This window comes from Diabrotica virgifera, chromosome 10 (assembly GCF_917563875.1).
Source record: "Diabrotica virgifera virgifera chromosome 10, PGI_DIABVI_V3a".
Taxonomy (NCBI): Eukaryota; Metazoa; Arthropoda; class Insecta; order Coleoptera; family Chrysomelidae; genus Diabrotica; species Diabrotica virgifera.
This window is the reverse complement of record NC_065452.1, coordinates 46,960,394-46,982,357: the sequence shown is the minus strand read 5'-3', so window position 1 is coordinate 46,982,357 and position 21,964 is coordinate 46,960,394. Positions and strand designations below refer to the sequence as shown.

At 33.4% G+C, this 21,964-nt stretch overlaps 1 protein-coding gene across 1 annotated transcript in view; it reads right to left on the bottom strand.

The window, feature by feature from the left end:
• Window positions 1-21,964, bottom strand: part of LOC126878485 (cytotoxic granule associated RNA binding protein TIA1-like) — a 383,419-nt gene that overhangs the window by 7,725 nt on the left and 353,730 nt on the right. Inside the window, exon 7 of the mRNA XM_050641237.1 lies at window positions 8,502-8,646. Coding sequence (XP_050497194.1) covers window positions 8,502-8,646 — 145 coding nt within the window. The remainder of the gene's footprint in view (window positions 1-8,501; window positions 8,647-21,964) is intronic.

Genomic DNA, 21,964 nt, shown 5'->3' with positions numbered 1-21,964 from the left:
TCGCAAAAAAAGTTCATTTTTTCAAAATGTTACAGGAATGAAAATAAAGCAGATATCAAGTTGAAATTTTTTTTGCTTATAGAAATGTACTGTACCTTTCATTTGCAACTTTCAAAATTAAAATCGGTTAATTACCAGGGCGTCAGAAAATTTTTGAAATAAACATTTATTATTGGTGCTACGCGCAGGACAGCGGTGTTCGATTCACGTAAGTTGATTTCCACCAAAACTTCTTCCAATCTTTATCTAATATATTATTTTCTTACTCTATATTTTGTTGTATTTTAATATTTTAATCCCACAAAAATCAAACTAACTTTATTATTGTTTGTGAAATATTGTTTAAACAATTGCATATGTTTAAAAATAATAAACTTTTATTATTTAAGTTAAAATATATGAACAAAGAAAGTTTTGCTAATAAAAGTGTTATTTCAAAGGATAGAGTATGTGTTTTTATTTTGCAATAAACAAATTTATTTATTTATATCGAAGTGTAATAAAAATTAAAATGTATCAATCATTATCAAAGGTCATTGGAATGCCCAATCAGAGCAAACTATCCGCTGTCCTGCGCGTAGCACCAATAATAAATGTTTATTTAAAAAAAATCCTGACGCCGTGGTGTTAATCGATTTTAATTTTGCAAAATTGCAGATGAAAGGTACAGTACACTTCTATACGGAAAAAAATTTTCAACTTGCTATCTGATTTATTTTTAGTCCTGTAACATTTTGAAAAAATGAATTTTTTTTACGAAAGCTGGATTGCAAAATTTATTTTGCAAAATCTATTGAACCGATCTTAATGAAATTTACAGAATTGTTTTATTGTATCATAAAGTTTTTCAGGGTGAAATATGAAGGTCCTAAGTGTAGCATAAATGGTTAAAAAACGCAAAATGTGAATACTTGTTTTTGTATGTTTTTTTCACAATTATTGCTATTTTGCAACAAGTGTGACTATTTTTTAAATTTTTAACCAATTTTATATTGTAGGAAATTTAATTACGCAACTTTTATGTCAGTACAACTTTTCTCGGAAATGAATACTTTCTCGGAAATTATAAGTTATAATCAAAAAACCAAGAAAAAAATCGAATTTTTCCTTAAGTTTTTAACATTTTGATTATTTAAACAATGTTCCGGACCTTTTTGAGAGGGAGGATAACTCAAATATTATTATTTGATTTATTTTCAAGCAATTTCTGCAAAAAAATTTGAGTCACCTCTCAACGTCCAAATGTACTAATATTTTTACAGATGCGCCCTGGTCTATATGCGTTACATTAAAATAAATTATTAAAACAGGGACAAAAAGAGAAAGCGATCGTCGAGTGCGACACCTGCAAAATGCTACTCTAGGGCCGTACAGTTTTGTTATTACAAAACTCTTAATTTTAAATAGAAAGTAATGGCCAGTGGCGGCTCGTGGCCTTGGAGACAGGGTCGGCAAGGTTTTTTTGTCTCCTAATATAGGTATACCATCAAACTAAAAGACTTAAATTATCATAGGAGATTTTGTTGTTTTCTGTTTTTTTTATTTGATGTACTTGACATTCTCTCTTGTTTCATGGTGTTTCGACAATACGTGTTGATTATTTTGAATTTGAGGCAGAAATTGGTGGTAATAAGAAAATTGATGAAAAGTTTGATGTAATGAATTGCAGTACTTACTACATATAATTATACATACATATTTTGTAACTTATCCCACCTTCTGAAAATATTTGGATCGGCATAATTTTTAAGTACCTAACTTGTAATAATAAATATCTTGGAAATTCTTTGGTGAAGGTAACTGTTAAATTTTGAATCGTCAAAGAGGTCAAAAATTTGCAAATTTTCAAAATTCGAAAAACGAGTATCTATTTGTATATAATACATAGTAGGTATCCAAAATTTCAAGATATACCTACTCGTTTTTCGAGATATGTATCATGTCGTTGTCTTTTTTGGGATGGTTCGGAAATATCAAACGAATCCAAAACGTCACTGCGTATATATTGGAAACTACTATCATTAGGAAAATCTCTGAGATTTTGCACCAGCTTTCGTATTCTATTTTTGGAATTAATAATGTCAGTTAACTGATTTTGAACAACAATGAATATCTTGGGCAAACTCTATCTTAAAAATATTTAAAAGAATATTAAAAGAGTAATTATTTAATAAAGTTCTCAAACCGATTGCTTCACGGATCGAGGTATAGCCACTTTCAAAATCGTCGCCTTCGATAATAAAATCAAAAACTTCGAAAAGCTGTTCACGAAAATCTGCTACAGATACTAAAACTACCAGAGATAATTTGCTTAGATAAAACTAACCGAGATTTAAAATTTCATCGCGTCTGACAAACTGTTCGCTTTTTTTCGAAACAAATTTGTTCTAAAGCAATAATCCGTTTAGGTGAGCTAAACTGGCAAGAAAAGACGATATTCTTTATTTTTTTACACGTATCATGCAAAACTAAATTCATTATATGCCATCATCATTATTATAATTCATAGAGAATTCATCATTATAATTGCCAACCTCCGTAGTGGAGAGGGCAGCTGATGGAGAAGAAGAAGAATGTTTCGCGATTACAGAAGTCATAATTGTAATTTTTTAACGTTCAAATAAAACATGTTTATAAAAAAAGTAAGTGTCCGACAAAAAAAGGCGCAAAAAAAACGAAATTTTTTATTTTTCCTTATTTTTGAATTTAGTACCATAGCGCGCGCAACAAAACGAGCCGAAGAAGTGCTTAGACAAGGAAAGAAAGAGGATAGATAACCCTCATTAATAAACCTTCGCAAAGTGACATTATTAATTAAATAATTATTCAATTTATTAATAATTATTTATGCATAACATATTGTACATATCTTTTGAACGGTTATACTTATAATAGTGAAATTTGGAGGCAAGAAATAAACGGACAAAGGCTTCTCAACTAGTTATAACAGGTGACGTAATAGTGACAGATGGCATTAAAGGACCACTTTGACCGATAATTTTAAACGGAACCTTATATGGCAAATTATATCTGGTTTGAAAGATATTAAAAATATCTATTCAATTAATACTAATTTTGTTTGGGTTTCAGTTAATTTTGATGAATAAATTAAATAAATATAAAATTATAGTTTGGCGTTAAATTAATAATGTATCAAACGTCCGCCTATGGATATTAGTCAAAAAAGTCGAATTTGATGTAGAAACAACTAGAGAATTGAAAAACGTCAACTTCTTTGAAAAATCACCATAGGCGGACGTTTGAATCTTAATCTTAATTAATTGAAATTAATATATAATTTATCAGACTGGCTATCTAATACCCAATTTTATCCGATAGTGCTATATTTGGATAAAGGACCCTCAAATCTACCACTTGTGATTCGTGCCCGAAATTTTGTAATCGAAAAATATAAACTGCCATAATTAACATATTTACGTTGTCGGACTAAAGACACGAGGCTGTAAATTTATCGGACAAGAGATCGACAATCTTTTGTAATTAATTATACACTCTGGACCAAAATTAACCGGCCACCTTAAAAATGGGTTATTTTTGATGTCTTATATCTCCTAAACCTGTTGTCCGATTTAAGTGATTTTTTTAATATGTTATAGCCTTATTCCTTGACAATATCGTTATAATAATATTGTTGCTAAACAGGTAAATTTTCATTGTATAACGGATGTACGAATCAAACTGGGTTTTTTTCTTAAAGTTTGCATCACCCTGTGGAATATTCTAGCATTTGTAGAATACTGAAATTAAAACCTAACTATAGTCTCATGCTTTCTCAAAATTTTGTTGTTGATTGATTCGCTTATACTGGATAATAAAAAAGTTAGGTGCTTTAACAACCAGACATGTTGTTTATCAATACAGGGTGTTTTTAAAAAATTTTGGCAAAGTTTAAGGGGCAATTCTGCATGAAAAAATAATATTAGTTTGCTTTATAAACTTATGTCCGCAAATTCTTCGTTTCCGAGATAGGTGGTGTTGAAATTTTTCTGACAAACTGATGATTTATTTATTACTTTAAAACCGGTTGAGACATGCACATGAAATTGAGTGACTTTTAATACGTAGTTATTGCACATTTTTGGCATATAATTAAGCATTTCATATTCACCATTGGCGCGCATACGGGTAATATGATGGCTCATATTACCCGTATGCGCGCCAATGGTGAATATTAAATTCTTAATTGTATGTCAAGAAATATACAATAACTACGTCATAAAACCGACCAAATTGCATTTGCATACCTCAACCGGTTTTAAAGCAATAAATAAATCGTCAGTTTGTCAGAAAAATTTAAACACCCCCTACTTTGGAAACTAAGCATTTGCGGACCTAAGTTTATAAAGCAAACTGTCATTATTTTTTCACGTAGAATTACCCCTTAAACTTTGCCAAAATTTTTTAAAAACACGTATTGATAAACAACATGTCTAATTGTTAAAGGACCTAACTTTTTTATTATCCAACATAAGCGAATTAATCAAACAACAAAATGTTGAGAAAGCATGAGACTATAGTTAGGTTTTAATTTCAGTATTCTATAAATGCTAGAATATTCCACAGGGTGATGCAAACTTTATGAAAAAAAAAAAAACACATTCTGATTCGTACACCCGGTATACAATGAAAATTTACCTGTTTAGCAACAATATTATTATAACGATATTGTCAAGGAATAAGGCTATAACATATTGGAAAAATAACTTAAATCGGTCAACAGGTTTAGGAGATATGACATCAAAAATAACCCATTTTTAAGGTGGCCGGTTAATTTTGGTCCAGAGTGTAATTACTTACTTTCAATGCAAAATGAAGAATTTTGTAATAACAAAATTGTACCGCGCAATTAATTTTGTAATACTAAAATTATAGTTTTGCGATAACAAAACATAACCGCGCTAGAGCTACAGGTTTAGGTGTTGCGCGTTCGAAAACGCGGCTAACCCGCACTCTGAAAATTTTCAGAAAGTGTTAGACTCGCTCAAACGAAGCAGTTAAAACCATTGTTAAGACTTTTGTAATAATTAAAAAAAAAGGACTGTGTACTGGGGACTATTATTTTCACAGTCAATGCGAAGGGCATAGAAGTACGTGCGTCACTTAGAGCCTTGCTTACTCACCTAGAGCATGCTTGCCATTATGTGTATTTATTTGAATAATATGGGTTTGTTATTGATGCAGCCCTGAATCAGTTAAATGTAGTAGTACAGTAGTATAGAGGTATTAGTTAACAATAACTAGACAAGAGAAATTAGCAAATAAAATGCCTATTTCGTGACACTCTTTCATACAGTTTCTAACTATTTCTATTGATAAATTTGGTGATAGGTTCTAACAATATGTAATAAAACAAAATATGCAAAGTGTTAAACGTCATTTCTTAGTTATAAACAATATAAGGTCACTATTTGATTTTAAATACTAAAGGTGAAGACCGGTAAATTATAAGGAAAAGTGACACAATTTTACCGAAAAAGCATAGAAAATATTTCTATAAAATGAGAGTTCAAAAAGTTAGTTTTGTTAAATATATCTAAATATGTACAATATATATATAAACAATCATCCATTTGGGTTTTTGTTAGAACATCCATAATTTTTCAGTCTTGCAATGTATAGAAAGCTTTTTGGTAGTTCACAATGCAGCAGTACATATGGGCAGCTTGCCCGGACGATGAGGTCCAGCATTCTCGCCATCATTTTGGTGGTCTACCCTTTTGGTCTTTTACCTACTGGGTTATTCGTTTTTGCGCTTTTAACGAGTCTCCGGTCCTCCATTCTCTTTATATGTTTATTCCAATATCTTCGTCTCTATCTGACCCACCTTCCTATGTCCTTATTCCACAGTTTTGTCTGATATCTTCACTTCTTATTCTGTCACGTAGAGTTTTGCCTTGTATACTTCTTAGTGTTCTCATTTTCGTGTTCTCATCGTTTGTAACGTTCTATTTGTGTCTGGTCTTCTGCCGCATATGTTATATTAGGTCTTATTGTTGTTTTATATATTTTCACTTTGCTTTCAGTATTTGGATACCTATTTGTTCTTCCATACGATTTCTTTCAGGCATCTCGAGATTCTAGCTGCTTTCATTGTTTGTTCTTTGACCTCTTTTGAGAGATTTCCACAGCTTGTTATTTCCACTACAAGATATTTGAAGTGACTCACCTGTTCCACAGTTTTGGAGTCAATTTCTAATTTGCATCTTATCGGTTCTTTGGAAATTACTAGGCACTTAGTCTTCTCGGTGTTGATGAGAATATTCAGTTCTTTAGCTTTAGTATTAAATGCATGCAGTAGCCTTTGGAGATTATCTTCAGAATCGGCGATAAGGACAGCATCGGCAGCGTAGCAAACGACTCTAAAGAATGTGTTACCCATCTTAAATCTAGCTGTTCTGGGAAGGTTTTCTATTATTTTGTCCATTATTAAATTAAATATGAAAGGGCTCACTGAATCACCTTGACGGATTCCTGTGTTTATAACTATGTCTTCTGTTGTCAAATGTCCTACTTTTATTTGTGTTTTACATTGTCTTTTAATATTGTGTACTAGGTTAATTAGCCTGTGGCTTAGACTTTTTCTCCCATTATTTCTAACACGTCCTTTAATCGTACTCTGTCAAAAGCCTTGGTCATATCGACGAAACACATAAATGCAGGTTTATAAAATTCTATGGATTTTTCGGCTATCTGTCTGATAACAAATATTGCATCAATGGTGGATCTATTTTTCCGGAAACCTTGCTGTTCTTCTCCAGTATAGTTTTTGTGAATGCTTGAGAGTGTTGTTAAGCAGACTTATTCCCCTAGTTTTGTGGATGTGTTTTCTCTCCCTTTATGAAAATGGTTATTGTTATGCTGTTTTTCCAGTCGCTCGGTATTCTCTGTTCTTCTATAATATTTTTAAATAAGGTTAGTAATTCGTTCTGAAATTTTTTCCCTCCAAGTTTAAGCATCTCATTGGTGATATCGTCTGGTTCAGGACTTTCTCTGTTCTTAAGTGACTTTATGATGTTATCTCAATGTCATTGTGTCCTCCTCATATCCATTGCCGTACATATCGCAAGTCATATCTATGGAATACTAACTGTGGACTGAACAGGGCATCTCTTTTAACGTACGCCTTTCATCAACTCAATCTGTACCTATGCTTCTTTTTCCTTGAATCTTTCCCTGCATAATAAATTGAAGCAAGTTGTATCTCTAACCACGGATAATATGTCCGAGATATTCCAATTTTCTTGTTTTGATTGCATTTAAGATTTCCATTTCTTTATTCATCTTTGTCAGAACCTCTTAGTTTCTGACGTGTTCTGTCCACGATATTTTTAGAATTCGTCTGTACACTCACAGTTCGAATGATTCTAGTTTTTTCATTGATGCCGCATTCAAGGTCCAAGCTTCCATTCCATAAAACAAAGCAGAGGAAACGTAGCACCTAGTCAACCTAACTCTTAGCTCCAACTTCAAATCTCTTGTGCAGAGCACTTTTCTCATTTTGTTAAAATTTGCTCTAGCCTGTTCTATTCTGATCTTGATTTCCTGGAAGTAATAATTTGTGGAGTTGATCATTGTTTCAATATATGCATATTGGTCTACTCCTTCGACATTGGTTCCGTTTATGAAAATATTCTCGTTATTTCATTGAGTTTTCGATATTCTCATCAATATTGTCTTATTGACGTTCATTGTTAGACCGTATTCTTGTCCATACTTCGCTATTCTGGCAACCAGCTCCTGAATATCTTCAATATTTTCGATTAAGATGACAGTGTCATTTGCATATCTAATGTTGTTAATGGGAACTTCATTTACCTTTATTCCAGCTGTTTAACTGCCAAGAGGATCTTTTTCAGGATCTCTTCCCAGTAAGAATTAAAATTAATTGGCGACAATACGCATCCCTGTCTCACCCCAAGTCTGATTTAAATTTCCTCTAACAGTTGTTCGTTAACACGCCCTTTTGCTCGTTACTTATAGTATAAATTCGATATGATCCTGAGCTCATTGTAGTCTATCTTCTTTGATTTCAGGACTTTCATTAATTGATCATGTCGTACTTTGTCGAATGCTTTATTATAGTCAATAAAATACGTATACATATCTTTATTGACGTTCAGGCACCTTTGTATTAGTATATTAAGTGGAAAAAGAAAGAGCTTCACGCGTTCCTAAGCCTTTGCGAAACCCAAACTGCGTATCATTGATGTCTATGTCCAGTTTATGATATATTCGGTATTATATTATGGTATTTTCAGTGTAATTTGCACCAATTTTATTGTCTGCCTCAATTTCACCAGTTTTATTTTTGAATTGTGTTAGGTAATATATCTCTCCTATCAATATAAAATATTCGATTGGCGTTTAAAATCATAATTAAAGCTGGGATCATTCTTTCTGTAATTGGTGACTCTTAAGAGCAGAAGCAATCGTGCTTGCCAAGCGGTAATTCGTATTCACTACAAGAAAAAACTACTTACTTGATATTGTTGTATGGGGAACACTATCCCTGGCTGTTGCAGTGAAGCCGTAGGGGCTGTCATCTGTTGGGGTGTAGCTGGTATCTGTGGCTGGCTTGGAATACCTTGCCAGGCTGTTGCTGCAGTAGGTACTTGGAGCCCCATACTAGGAAAGGTAAATAAATCTTTATAAATGAAGGTGATTTACTACTGAAAATATTGGTAAATATAAGAAAATTTAGAAATAGTAGATCAAAAGCTTTCTTTAGGTCGTGGTTAGTAAAAGTACCTAAAAACTTGATCCTGGGTGATTTCTATTGATACATTATGTACTACAAAAATTTTTGGTGCTAAGGCATTATTTGTGTAAGTGTTTTAGACATTATACAGGGTGTTCCATTGGGAAACGGAAATACTTGAATGGTGAATAGAGGTCACTGAGGCGGTTCTAGATATACTACATTAATTGCCTCACCGATTTTTACAACCGAGTTACAGGGTGTTTTATCGATTTTGTCCATTTCTTTCTGGACCTATAACTTTAGAACTACCTTGTATATTTTTTTGATATTCGGCACACATATGTCTCATTTAGATCACAAACCACCCAAGTACTAATCACGAGAAAAATCCAGGTCCTGATTACAAAAAAATATAAATTCATTTTGACCTTAAAACGACACCTTGTGTATTGAAATTTTCAAAATCCGTTTTCATATTTGAAAAGCGCACAAAATACTAAGTTTAAGGTTTGCTTCAGTTTTTTGGCCAGACACTTTAATGACTTTAATTTTGAATTTATATTGAAATTTTTAAAAACTCTAAGATTAAAAAGCAGGTATTATTACTTTAAATAATAATTTATTAAAGTTTATGAACAAATACTTATTTTAAAAGTAATCAATACTTATTTACTACATTCGAACGACCCATATAGTAATCACCAGAAAAATCCAGATCCGGATTAACAAAAAAACATAAAGTAATTGTGACCTTGAAACAACGCCCTCTATATTGAAATGTTCAAAATCCGTTTGCACATTTGAAAAGAGCACAAAAACTGAGTTTAAAGGTTTGCTTTAATAATTTGTGCAGAAAATTTAATCACTTTACTCTTGAAATTAAACATATTGAAATTTTTAAGAACTCTGAGATTAAAGAGAAGGTTTTAAATAATATATTTAATTTAAAATAGTAAGTTATTAAGGTTAATGAATAAATAATCATTTTAAAAATAATCAATAATTATTTACTGCACTGGAACGACCCTCTTAATAATCACAAAAAAAATCCAGGTCCGGATTAATAAAAAAATATATTAATAAAGAAATTTTATCATTGAAAAAACACCCTGTATATTGAAATTTTCATAATCCGTTTGCACATTTGAAAAGAGCACAAACAACTAAGTTTAATGGCTCGCTTTAAATTTTTGCGCAGACAATTTAATGACATTAATTCTGAAATTATTACGAAATTTTTGTTGGAATTCTCAAAAAAAGAGATCTTAAAAATTTCGACATAATTTCAAAATTAAAGTTATTCAATTTTCTGCGCAAAACATTAAAGCTCATTAAAGCTATAAACTCAGTCGTTGTGCTCTTTTCAAATATGCAAACGGATTTTGAAAATTTCAATACACGGGGTGTTGTTTCAAGGTTACAATGAATTTATATTTTTTTTAATCCGGACCTAGATTCCTCTTATGATTAGTAGTTGGGTTGTTTGGGATCTAAATGAGACATAATGTGTACCAAATATTAAAAAAAATATACCAGGTGGTTCTAAAGGTATGGTTCCAGAAACAAATTGACAAATTCGATAAAACATGTAACTCGGTTATAAAAATCGGTGAGACAATAAATGTAGTATATCTAGAACCGCCTCAGTGACCTCTATTTACCATTTAAGTATTTCCGCTTCCCAATGCAACACCCTGTATAAACAGTAAAGTCAATTCAAATTTTATAAACGAGGAAATAATCTTTCGAAGTGTTGAACCGGATTTTTTGTCTTGCTCGTAAAAAGTAAGAGTGAGTACGGCCTTTTTAAAACTTTCACAATAAAAGAAACTAGAAAAATTAAACAAGATGTCTACATTTTACATAAAAGGAAAAACAGGACCATTAACTCACTGGACCAAATCGGAAAATCTGGGAGAAAGTTCGAAAAAATATTGGGAACCTTGAAAAGTTAAAATAGAACAGAAATAATTGAAATACGAATAAATAGAGTTTAAAGACGAAATTATGAAGTTGAAATTTGAAAAAGGTACAATTAAAAAGAACAATATGAAAATAAAAATTAAAATAAACCAACAAATGAAAAATTAAATAGTCTTGAGCTGAAAAAGGAAAAATCATTATCATCCTGCCCTTTGAGTCCACTGCTGGACATAAAACTCCCTCATTTTTGTCCATTGTGCTCTCTTTTGAGCACTTTGAATCCAATTTCTTGACATTTTCTTGAGATCGTCAGTCCAACGAGTAGGTGGTCTTCCTCTACTTCTTTTGTCTAACCTCGGCCTCCACTCAAGTAATCTCTTCGTCCACCTCCCATCACTGATTCGGCAATGTGTCCGGTCCAGTTCCATTTCAGGGTGGCAATTCGGGCAATTACATCGGTAACTGCTGTTCTTCGTCTTAAGTCTTCATTTCTAACTCGGTCACGAAGCGATATACTCAGCATTGACCTTTCCGTTTTCCTCTGAGCGATTTGCAGCATTTTAGAAGTTGTAGCTTGTTACTCTTCGCCGATGTTACCAGTTTTTATACTTTATATTTCTTTTTAAGCGAAGGTAAATAAGTACTTTAATTTCCTAAATTAAAGAAAAAGATATAATCGAAAGAAATCAAAATCGGACAAAACAAACTATTTATTCTTATTCAAAAATCTATAAAATCGATATATATCTATAATTATTTAATCTTAAGTAAATAAAAATATAAAAAAAAACAAAAGAAAGAGATAAAAAGCCCAAAAATAATGTTTATGCTTGCCCCGAAGAATATTCATTTTAGCGTACACTAATATTATAATTATTTAAAACTATGTACCTAATACGTTACTATCTACAAAAAAAAACAAAAACAAGTTATCCGACTGCTGTATCTGTATATGGCGGTGGCTGCTTAGACTGGTAAAACAACGTTTTCTTAAATAAAAATTGGTCGGATCCTACCTTATTCTGTCGAATTTTACAACGTGGACAATGTCGTACGGGAAAAACATACAACTCTCTAGTTTCCTTTATTTGTTTCCACGGGGACTTAGTAGTTTCTCCCAGAATATATCTGCCCTAGACAAGGGCGTTTCAAAAAAACTCACAACATCAAATAAATTGGGGAAAAAGAAAAATTTGCCTGAAATAAATAGTTACTTCAGCATGCAAGAAGTGCAGAAGGTATACATTTTATTAAAAAGAAAACTACCAAAGGTTTCCCTTTAGACACCGAATTAGGTGCTAAAAAACAAGGCTTACCTGAAGGATAGCGTGTGGCCAAAAGAGAGAAGGTCATGAAGACCTAAATATCCCAGAATTATAAATCCTTGACAAGCAAGATACTCTAAAACTTCAGAAAGTTGAATATTTCTTGGTTAATTCTCAGGATGACTTCTGATTTAAAATTCTTACACAGTTTCATGATATAGCACTTGTCCTCATGAAGTATGAATCAAAAGTGAACAAAATATGACACTAGACAGGTAGAGACAAAGAGATGACACTTACTAGACAGGTAGCAATTTATACCTAAAGCCTACTTCATGCCCGATTTCCTATATGATTTCGGACTTAAAAATGGCTTGATAGCAACTAATATTCAAGACAATATAGAAGCTTACCTTTTATAATTATTTAGGCCAGTACTTATGACAATAAAGCAACATTATGACAATCTGATTATTAAAAATCGTCTTTAATTGTTTAGCAACTTTTAACCCGTAACAAGCTGTCGATGTCAAAGTTTCGGCACCATAAATGATCACAGGCAACACACGTTGGTCAAATGTTTTACGTTTTAGAGAAATTGGTAAATCGCTTTTAAAGATATCTTTGAGTTTTCCATAGGCTGCCCATGATAGGTTTATTCTTCTTCGTAGTTCGCATGTTTGGTTGTCTCTTGTGATCTTTATTTCGTGTCCAAGGAACTTGTATTTTCCACCAGCTCTACTTCGTTGTCTCCAATATTGATATTTCCCAGAGTTGGTCTGTGCCCATTGAACTGGCAAGTACCTAGCATTTTCGAGCAGGGAAGCATGTTGCCCTTTGAGCATGTATTATATTAAATCTAACAACATCGACTTGTAGTCACCATATTCTATTAATATATAATATGTAAACCATATATTATGGGGTTACCACTTTAAATAGTGTGCTAGTTTTAAACTACTCAGCAGAATGCACTGAAGATGTTCTGAACGAAAACGTTTTGCAATCCATTTGGATGACATTTTAGATAGTTTTTAATAAACGATTTTATACCAGAATACAATTTAAAGTTTTTACTTCTGTATGAGATTGATATTTCCGTTAGGTACTAGGTTTGTCACGAACGTTATTTAAAATAATGTACCCTAATACAGACTATGAAATTGTCGTCAGATAACCCAATGGAATTGGTGGAAGAATTTTTGAAGTTATACTTCTTTACGATCGAGAGTGAAATTTTATAATACTGGGCGCATGAGCACACAGACAGTATGTAGTTTGTTGCTAATCTTTCAAGATATGTATGTATCAGCGCTGTCAGGCGCAAATAAGTTATTAAAAGGATATATTAGTGAAAGATTCGCATAACTCAGAGGGCTATGGAGCGCCAGATGTTGGGTGTCTCCCTGAGGGACCGAATCCCAAACGAAGAAATACGTCGTAGAACAAAAACAGCGGACGCCGTCGAAAGAATCGCGTCCCTCAAGTGAAATTGGGCAGGACACGTCGCCAGATTGTCAGACAACCGATGGACAAAACGTATTGTCGAGTGGAGGCCACGAGAAGAAGCACTACGGAGCAGATGACGACCACCAACCAGATCGGCTGACGATCTGAAGCGTATTGTCGGTAACTGGATGCAAGCCGCACAAAACAGAGAAAGATGGAAAGAGCTGACGGAGACCTATGTCCAGCAGTGGACGCGTACGGGTTGATGATGATGATTAGTGTTTTTAGTAAATGTATTATTTATTATAATTTTGGTGTCTTTGGATTTGTCTTCCTCGGGAATAAGATATCTTATATTAATAGTAAGTATATCTAAAATATTTTTGTATACTTCACTTGGTCCATTAAATTTGTCAGTATATATGAGAAATCTTGTAAGCTGTCAAAGCAAAAAGAACATAACTCAGTGGTAGAGCGTGTGACCGGAGATCGAGAGGTCCCGGGTTCAAATCCCGGACGATTCATATTCTTTTTTTTTTTAATTTTTGGTATCGTTTTAATAAAATTTTTTTTTAAAGTGGTAGGTAAGAAAGTTAGTTTAATATTTAGATATAGTTTAATAGAAGTATAACTTCTTACGTGCTTACAAAGTACACACACATTCTTTTTTTTAATGTTCGGTATACAAGACAACGATTTATCGTAGCGATGTGACTGTGCAGTTCGTTGGTGCAGTTTATCGAACGTCCATTGAGTGTTCAGACGTCTCCAAAATTTACATCGATCATCAGTTCCCTGCCGATGCTCAGACTATACATGTCATCCGTGATAGAAGACGACGACGTGCTTGCGATAGCCTGATTTATTTTGTGCAAAAACAGAAGAAAATCAAAGAGTCCGTGGTGTAACGATAGGCTTCTCAAAAGAGAGGCTACTCTCACCTAAAAGCTATAGCGGGATAAGATGGTCAAAACTGCCCCCGCAACGGTCAGCCTCGCGAATTGTGATTTTGGCAAAGCTAAAAACATCTCTTCATAAAACTTTTTAGCTTCACAGAGGCCACAGAACCTTTTGAATAGAGAAAATTAGCGTTTTTAGACTTTATTTTTTGTAAGCGCAATTTTGCTTTAAAAAATCTGAAAAAATTCAAAGAGGTATATTTTGAAAAGAAAACAGTCTGACTGTTTCAGATTTTTAAATTGAAAATCTGGCCTAGGAAATATCATTGAAATCTTCAATAATATTTAGGTTTTGTTAATTTTTGGCTAACTTTTAAATAGTAATTTCTTGTGAAAAAGAAAAGGAAGAAAAAATTGAAAAAAAACCGTCTTTTACCAAACTAAACATATTTTACCAAAAAATATTAAACAGCTAAGGATAGTTTCGAAAAAATTAAAAAAAAATATCTGGTGAAACAATGCTTTTACTGCTGAGAAGCATAAATCATTTTCTGTTAATCTGTGTTCTTGTTTGGGATGTTTTAATTTACGTTTTGTATTCCTTTTTTTATATAGGTAATACTATGTATGTATTTTTGACTTGCTACAAACAATATTTGTATTTATAAAGTTGTTTAATAAATCAATTAATCAATCAAAATCAAAAGACTTGAGAACGAACTGAATGATTGGCCCAACTTCCATCTACACACTACGATAAAACTGTGCAGCCGCGATCGATAACGATTTATCGAATCAATTTTGTTCTTGCCTACCGAACGTTTCCACCAACCAAAAATCTGCCTCGATTTGCGTCCACACGTTCGATAAAACTGCACCAACGAACTGCACAGTCACATCGAAACGATAAATCGTTGTCGTGTATACCGGCCATAAAGGCTATATATAGATCAATTCTTATGGATGGGTGTGAGTCCTGGGTAGGGATAGCGGTTGTTGACAAAAACACCGGTTTTCAGTTATACCGGTTTTTTTTACCTACAGTTTAACCTGGCGATTATAACCGGTCAAAAAACCGGTTATTCCAAAAACCGGTGTTAGGTTTTTTTAGTCATAGCCAATACCAAATAACTTACATTTACATTGGTTTCAGTCAGCTTAAAGTGCACGGGGGTAAGACATTTTCCCACTTTTTCTCTGAATTCAGTATTTTTTCCACTTTTCCGGTTTTTTACCGGTTATTACTTTAAAAGGAAAAAACCGGTTATAACCGGGACAAAAAAACCGGAAAACCCGATTATTGTAAAGGAAAGAAACCGGTTTTAGGTTATAACCGGTACGTTTTCCCATCCCTAGTCCTGGGCACTGAATAAACAACAGCAAAGTAAGATACAGCCCACAGAGATGAGATATTTACGTACGGTACAGGGAGTAAGTAAAAGAGATTGGATAAGAAACAATGTTATAAGAGATGAATTAAACATAGAGTCGATGGGAGAGTATGTTAAAACAAGGCAGTTATGTTAGTAAGGTCATCTACAGTCCACTGCAGGACATAGGTTTCCCCTGTTTGTATCCAGAGTGGACGGTCTTGTGCAGTATGCATCTAATTATTAGTCACTTTCGTAGATCATCTGGCCGTCGTGTAGGTAGCCTTCCTCTGTTTCGTTTACCTGTTCATGGTCTCCATTCGGTTAAATTGCGGAATAGGTTCAACATTGACCTCACCATTGCTCTCTGTGCCACTGGTATTTTTTTATTTTCTTAGTAAGGGTCAATGTTTCCGCTCCATACGTTAGAACTGGAGGTACACACAGTCCAAAGATCTTCCTATTCAAGCAAACGGGAATATCTGATCTAAAAACTTCCTTCAGTTTTTCATATTATGTCCATGTTAGTCCTATTCTTCTGTTTAACTCTGTTGTTTAATTGTCTCTTTCTAATCTAATCCTTAACAGATTAAAAACCTATCTACATTACCAAATATCTCAGGAACAAGCGGGGTTTGTAAAGGGTAAAGGTACACGGGAACAAATCCTGAACCTGAGACAACTCATTGAAAGGTCTAGAGAATTTCAAGTACCTATGATTATATGCTTCGTTGACTACCAAAAGGCATTTGATTGTGTAAGCTGGATCAATATGTGGTCCATTTTAATAGAAATGGGAACAACAATGCACCTGGTGACACTTATTAAAAATCTGTACCAGTCCAATATAGCACCAGTACGACTAGATCAGAAGTTCTCAAACCAATTCAAGACCGAGAGAGGTGTTAGACAAGGATATGTGTTGTCACCTGACTTATTCAACATTTATGGTGAACATGTCATGAGGATGGCTTTAGAAGGATGGGCCGGTGGAGTGACAGTAGCTGGTAGGAAAATCTCCAATTTAAGATCTGCTGATGACACTACACTTATAGCAGCTAATGAGTAAGAAATCTTTGATCTTCTGCAAAGAGTTGAGTACGAAAGCAATAAAGTTGTTCTGAAAATCAACAAAGCTAAGACATAAATTATGGTGGTCGACAGATTCCACACTATTCAACTGACTAAGATGTTACAGGAATACCAGATAGTAAGCAGCTTTGTCTATCTCGGGTCTAGTATAACTAACGATGGAAATTGTGAAGCAGAAGTACGGAGACGTATTGGCATCGCAAAAAATGCGATGAATCGCCTAACTAAAGTTTGGAAAGACATCTCTCAAAATATCAAGATGAGACTGGTGAGTGCCATTGTATTCTCAGTATTTCTATACGGGGCAGAGACTTAGACTCTTCGCTTACGCGAGCACTAAAAAATTGATGCCTTTGAGATGTGGTGCAATGATGCGCATACCTTGGACAGTGCGTAGGACAAACGTTTCCATTCTAAACCAACTGTAGATTAAAAACAGGCTGCCCACAATATGTCTCCAACGAACTCTTCAATTCTTTGGTCACGTGGTTCGCAGAGGTGACGATAGTTTGGAGAGATTAATTATTTTTATTATTATTATATCTAAGAGATAAGAGAGATTATTATTATATCTAATTTTATATAAAGGATTACTTATAGGTGGCCAGGCATTATAAAGAGTTTTTAAGGCTTTTATGACGCATTCGACTCCTAGTTTCATCATTTCCCTTACAATGCCATCCTCTTCAGGTGTTTTGTTGTTCTTAATACCTTTTAAAGCTGATTTAATTTCCTCTTCGGTTATATCTGGAAGTTTCTCTATTCCTTGATTTCGTATTGCTGCTATTTCTACCTCTGGAAGTGATCGTGGTCATCTCAACTCTATAATGTACTCTTAGGCTCGTTGTACACTTGAGTGTTTTCAAGTTGCGCGCACATTGCTTATTTTCAAGACAAGTTTCCCGTCAATACACATTTGAGCGGTTTCTCGGCGCTTAGATAATTTTCAGGATTTCTTCTTGTTCATATATGGCATGTTCTTGTTTATTTTTTAACTTTCGCTTTAGAACTTTTAGCCTTTTGTTTTGTCGTATAGTATTTGCTCTTTCCTTTAGTGTTAAAGTCAATATGTTTTTCCTAAGGCTTTTGAAATGATTTTGTTTAAATTCCTTAGCTCTGCCATGTTCTTAGTTGTGCTCTTACCTTTCATGTCCAGGGGCGGATTTATTCATTAGTGGGCCCGGTGCTAATTCTTATAGAGGGCCCTACCCAACTCTTTTTTGACAAGGCACTTTAAAAATTAAAACAATATAAACTTCAGTACATTTAAAATCATGCAGAAGATACAAGGCTAAGACAAGGTAACGCTTTTTTTCTTTGTTTATTTTCAACAAATGCTTTTATGACACTTTCAAAATCAATTTCCCCCAATACGTCATTCTCAATAGAGCAGATCGATAACGAAACTAATCTGTTCTCGCCCATTGATGACCTTAATTTATTTTTAATAAAGCTTAATTTTGAAAATGATCTTTCGGATTCGCAGTTCGTGATAGGTATAGTTAAATATATTCTTAAAACAATATAGGTATTTGAAAACACTGAAACAAGGTCTTTTTCGATAATAATATCCAACATGTCTTTAGGTGTTACTATAGAATTCTCGGAATTAGGAAGAGATAAAATAAAATTTTGAAAAAATATAATCTCTTCGATAAATGCATGATCTATATCAAGCGGGTACGTTTCGATAAGATTTCGCGCATATTGTTTTAATGTTTCACCTTCAATAGTGCGAAAATTTCCAAAAAATGCAAAAAGATTAGATACATAACCGTATGCTTCACGTCGATTGTCTAACTCTGTCACTAATGTATCGATCGATAAATAAAATGTTTCGACTTTAAATTTGTTTGAACCTTCTAAATGTGAAGAGGCCCCGTCTGGAAATTTTTTTTTTGAATCTGCTCGTTTTTTTGAATAATCAAGTTTAACGTATAAACTCAATTTTTTTGCTTTTTCTTCAAAGTATTCAAAATTTTCACGGTGTTTTTGTATACTACTGTGTAGTCCTTGTAGTAGAAGTGTGCCAGTGTTTAGATCCAGACCAGGTTTTTGACGAATGGTACTAACTGTTCCAAGTTGTTTTAAAATTTCGTTCCAAAATACGGTTAAAAAAGCAGTTTCAAATTTCTCAAGGATTTTTACTAAAGTTCCGCTTTCTAATTTTGTTTCCTTTTTCTCATCGGGATCGTCGCGAATAACAGTAAGACCATCGTGAATTTGATCATAACTAGCTTCTAATGCTTTTGTAGCATCCTCTCGACATGACCATCTGGTGGACGAAAGTGACTTCAGTGTAAATTTTGTACGATTTTCTTGCATCTTTCTTGTAAGAACATCCCACCGATGAGTTGAACTAGCAAAAAAAGCGTACAATTTTTGTAAAAACATGAAGAAATGAGATACTTCTGTAGATGTCTCTACGCTGCATTGACCCACTAGATTTAAAGAATGTGCAAAGCACGGCACATAAAATGCAAGGTTGTTCCTGTTTTTAATTTCGGCTTGAAGTCCCTTGTATTTCCCAGACATGTTACTCGCGTTGTCGTAAGATTGACCGCGACAATTCATAATGTTAATATCATGACGTTCTAAAAATTCTAAAACTACACTAGTCAAAGAAGCACCAGTATGACTAAATATAGGTAAAAATGTCAAAAATCGTTCATGAACTTTATTAGAAGAGCAATATCTAATAATCACTGAAAGTTGGTCGGTGTGTGATATATCGGGCGTAGAGTCCACGATCAAAGAAAAATATTTAGAGTTTTTAACTTCACCAATAATCTTGTTTTTCACTTCACCGCCAATAATATCAATAAACTATTCATATATAGTTTTTGATAAATATGACACGTGTCCACTACCTTTACCGCCATACCTTTCAATGTGTGTTTTAAGGAAAGGATCAAACTCAGAAATTAGTTCTAGTATTCCCATGAAATTTCCATTTCTACTATCACCAAATTTTTCTACGCTACCACGAAATGATAAGCCTCTTTCCGCTAGAAATTTTACGACCGTAACTACCCTTCTAAACACGTTCATCCAGTACTCAGTTTCTTGAATAAACTGATTAGCTAAGCTTTTGTCTATAAATTAAGTCTGTTTAACAATAAAAACATACTCTCGCGATGTTCTACACTATTTTCGTGAGAAAGTGTGCTTTCTTCTGCTTTACCCCAGTTTGAGAACCCGTGGTGAGCAAACGCACTTACACTTTTTACCGAAAAAAGCTTACACGCGAAACAGTAGATGTTTCCAGTTGAAGGTGAATACATGATCCATTTTCGAGGTACAGTTTCTCCATTGCTTATTCTTTTTTGAAATAATTTACCGGAGAGACTTCTATTTTGTGTTTTGAAGTTACGCTTGGAAGCTACATACACGCCATCATTGTTTTGAAAATATTCTGAGCCTTTTTCTACACAACTTGATTGAAATGCATCTGTTAGACTTGTTGGCCACAATGATACATCATTAGAAACTAAAAACCCAGAGGATGTGGACGCTGCCAAATGAGAATCATTGTTAGAATTTTCACTCAACTTATCTTTTTCTGTCAAATGGGGTTTGCTTGTTGATGCAACATCAATTGAATCATTTATTTCCTTGTCATCGTGCGTAACTAACAGAGGTTTGGCGTTGTTTTCTCCTTGGTTCTTAAAAAACATGGTCAATTTCGGTAACTTTTGAACTCTGCTAAGTTTTTCTTCTTTTGCCTGAAAAAAATTAAAATTGCATAGACAGATTCGAACCCCGATGCAAATTTACTGCTTTTTGATCGAATGTTTTGAAGCATATATTTTTATTAAATCATACAATGTTACAATGAGTCACAACAAAAACAATAAATTTACTTAATGCTTTTATTCTTTAAATATACCAATCAAATAAAATTTCAATACATGTAAAACATAAGACAACTTTTCGTGCTTATTGCAACTTGCAAGGCTGTAAAAGCTTTTTTCTGTGTGTATTACCGACTATTACCCTATTTTTAAAAACCAATAATTCAGTGTTTATTGTTAATTATTTAAATAAATTACGCATGAAAACGAACTTACAAAGTCTCAAATTAAAGGTTGTCCCATTAGGTTTTTAAAGAAAAATTGTAAAAACCTCTATGTAATCATTAATTTAGGCTAAAGTTTAAAAAACCAATTTATAAGAAAAATTAACCTGCTTTTCCTTGTTGAAATAATTGTGCCGCATCTGAAGCGTATCTATTTCAAAAATATCTTATTATTTTGCCCAAACTTTGTTTTAAAAAAGGACAAAAACTGTTCGGAATTAAATTATGTTTTTTTATTTGATTAGGCTAAAAGTTGAGCTAATATAAATTAAGTAAATAAACTCACCTTTCGCTTAGCGGCTCCGCTTTTATGCTGCTTAAGTGACATTATAGGTATGTAGTTACAAGCGTATAATCGTAATGTATTTAAACAATATTAATTAGCACTCACAAACACTAGAACTAAAAATTAATCCGAACCGAATAAATAAAATTCACCAGCATCAACTCACGAGTCACAACCTAATGATAAATGACTAAAATCTAACGCCAACACAAGTAGGTATGAATTACTAATTGTCGTCTTTGACGTTCTTCATCTACTTTACTTGGTTGTAAACAAAAGCTTTACTTGTTGTTAAGCTTAAAGGGTAAAGTAGGTATATTTTATATTTCATTTCTTAACTTTATGGCACCCATTGAAAGACATCTATTTTTGTCAAACACCTTTAACTTTCAGAGCGATTTAAAAGCATTGTATTGTAAGATTTCCGAAAAGGAGATGTAAAAGTATACCTGCTAATCTGTATGTCATGTCATAAAAGGGTGGTTATCGGGTGTTCATTTCCTTTTCTCTCAGAAAAAAGATTATATGAAATTGTCAATACAACAATAATTTCAAAGTAATTTTTACAATAAATAAGAGGAGTTTGGTAGGGTAAGTACGACGGCGCGTCAGAATGCCAAATACGTAATTTTAGACAAATGTGTAGGTCTTCTGGTGGCCCCTTCAACCTGGGGGCCCGGTGCTACAGCACCTCTAGCCCCCCCTAAATCCACCACTGTTCATGTCCCTTCTTTTTGCATTAGGTTTCTTATGTCTTCTGTGAGTTTTTCATTTTTTCTTGGTTGCTTGTCTTGGCACTTCTTTTGTTCCTTCTTTAGGGCGTCCACCAACATTTTATTAAACTGTTCAATATTGGGTTCATCTTGGACATGGACATATT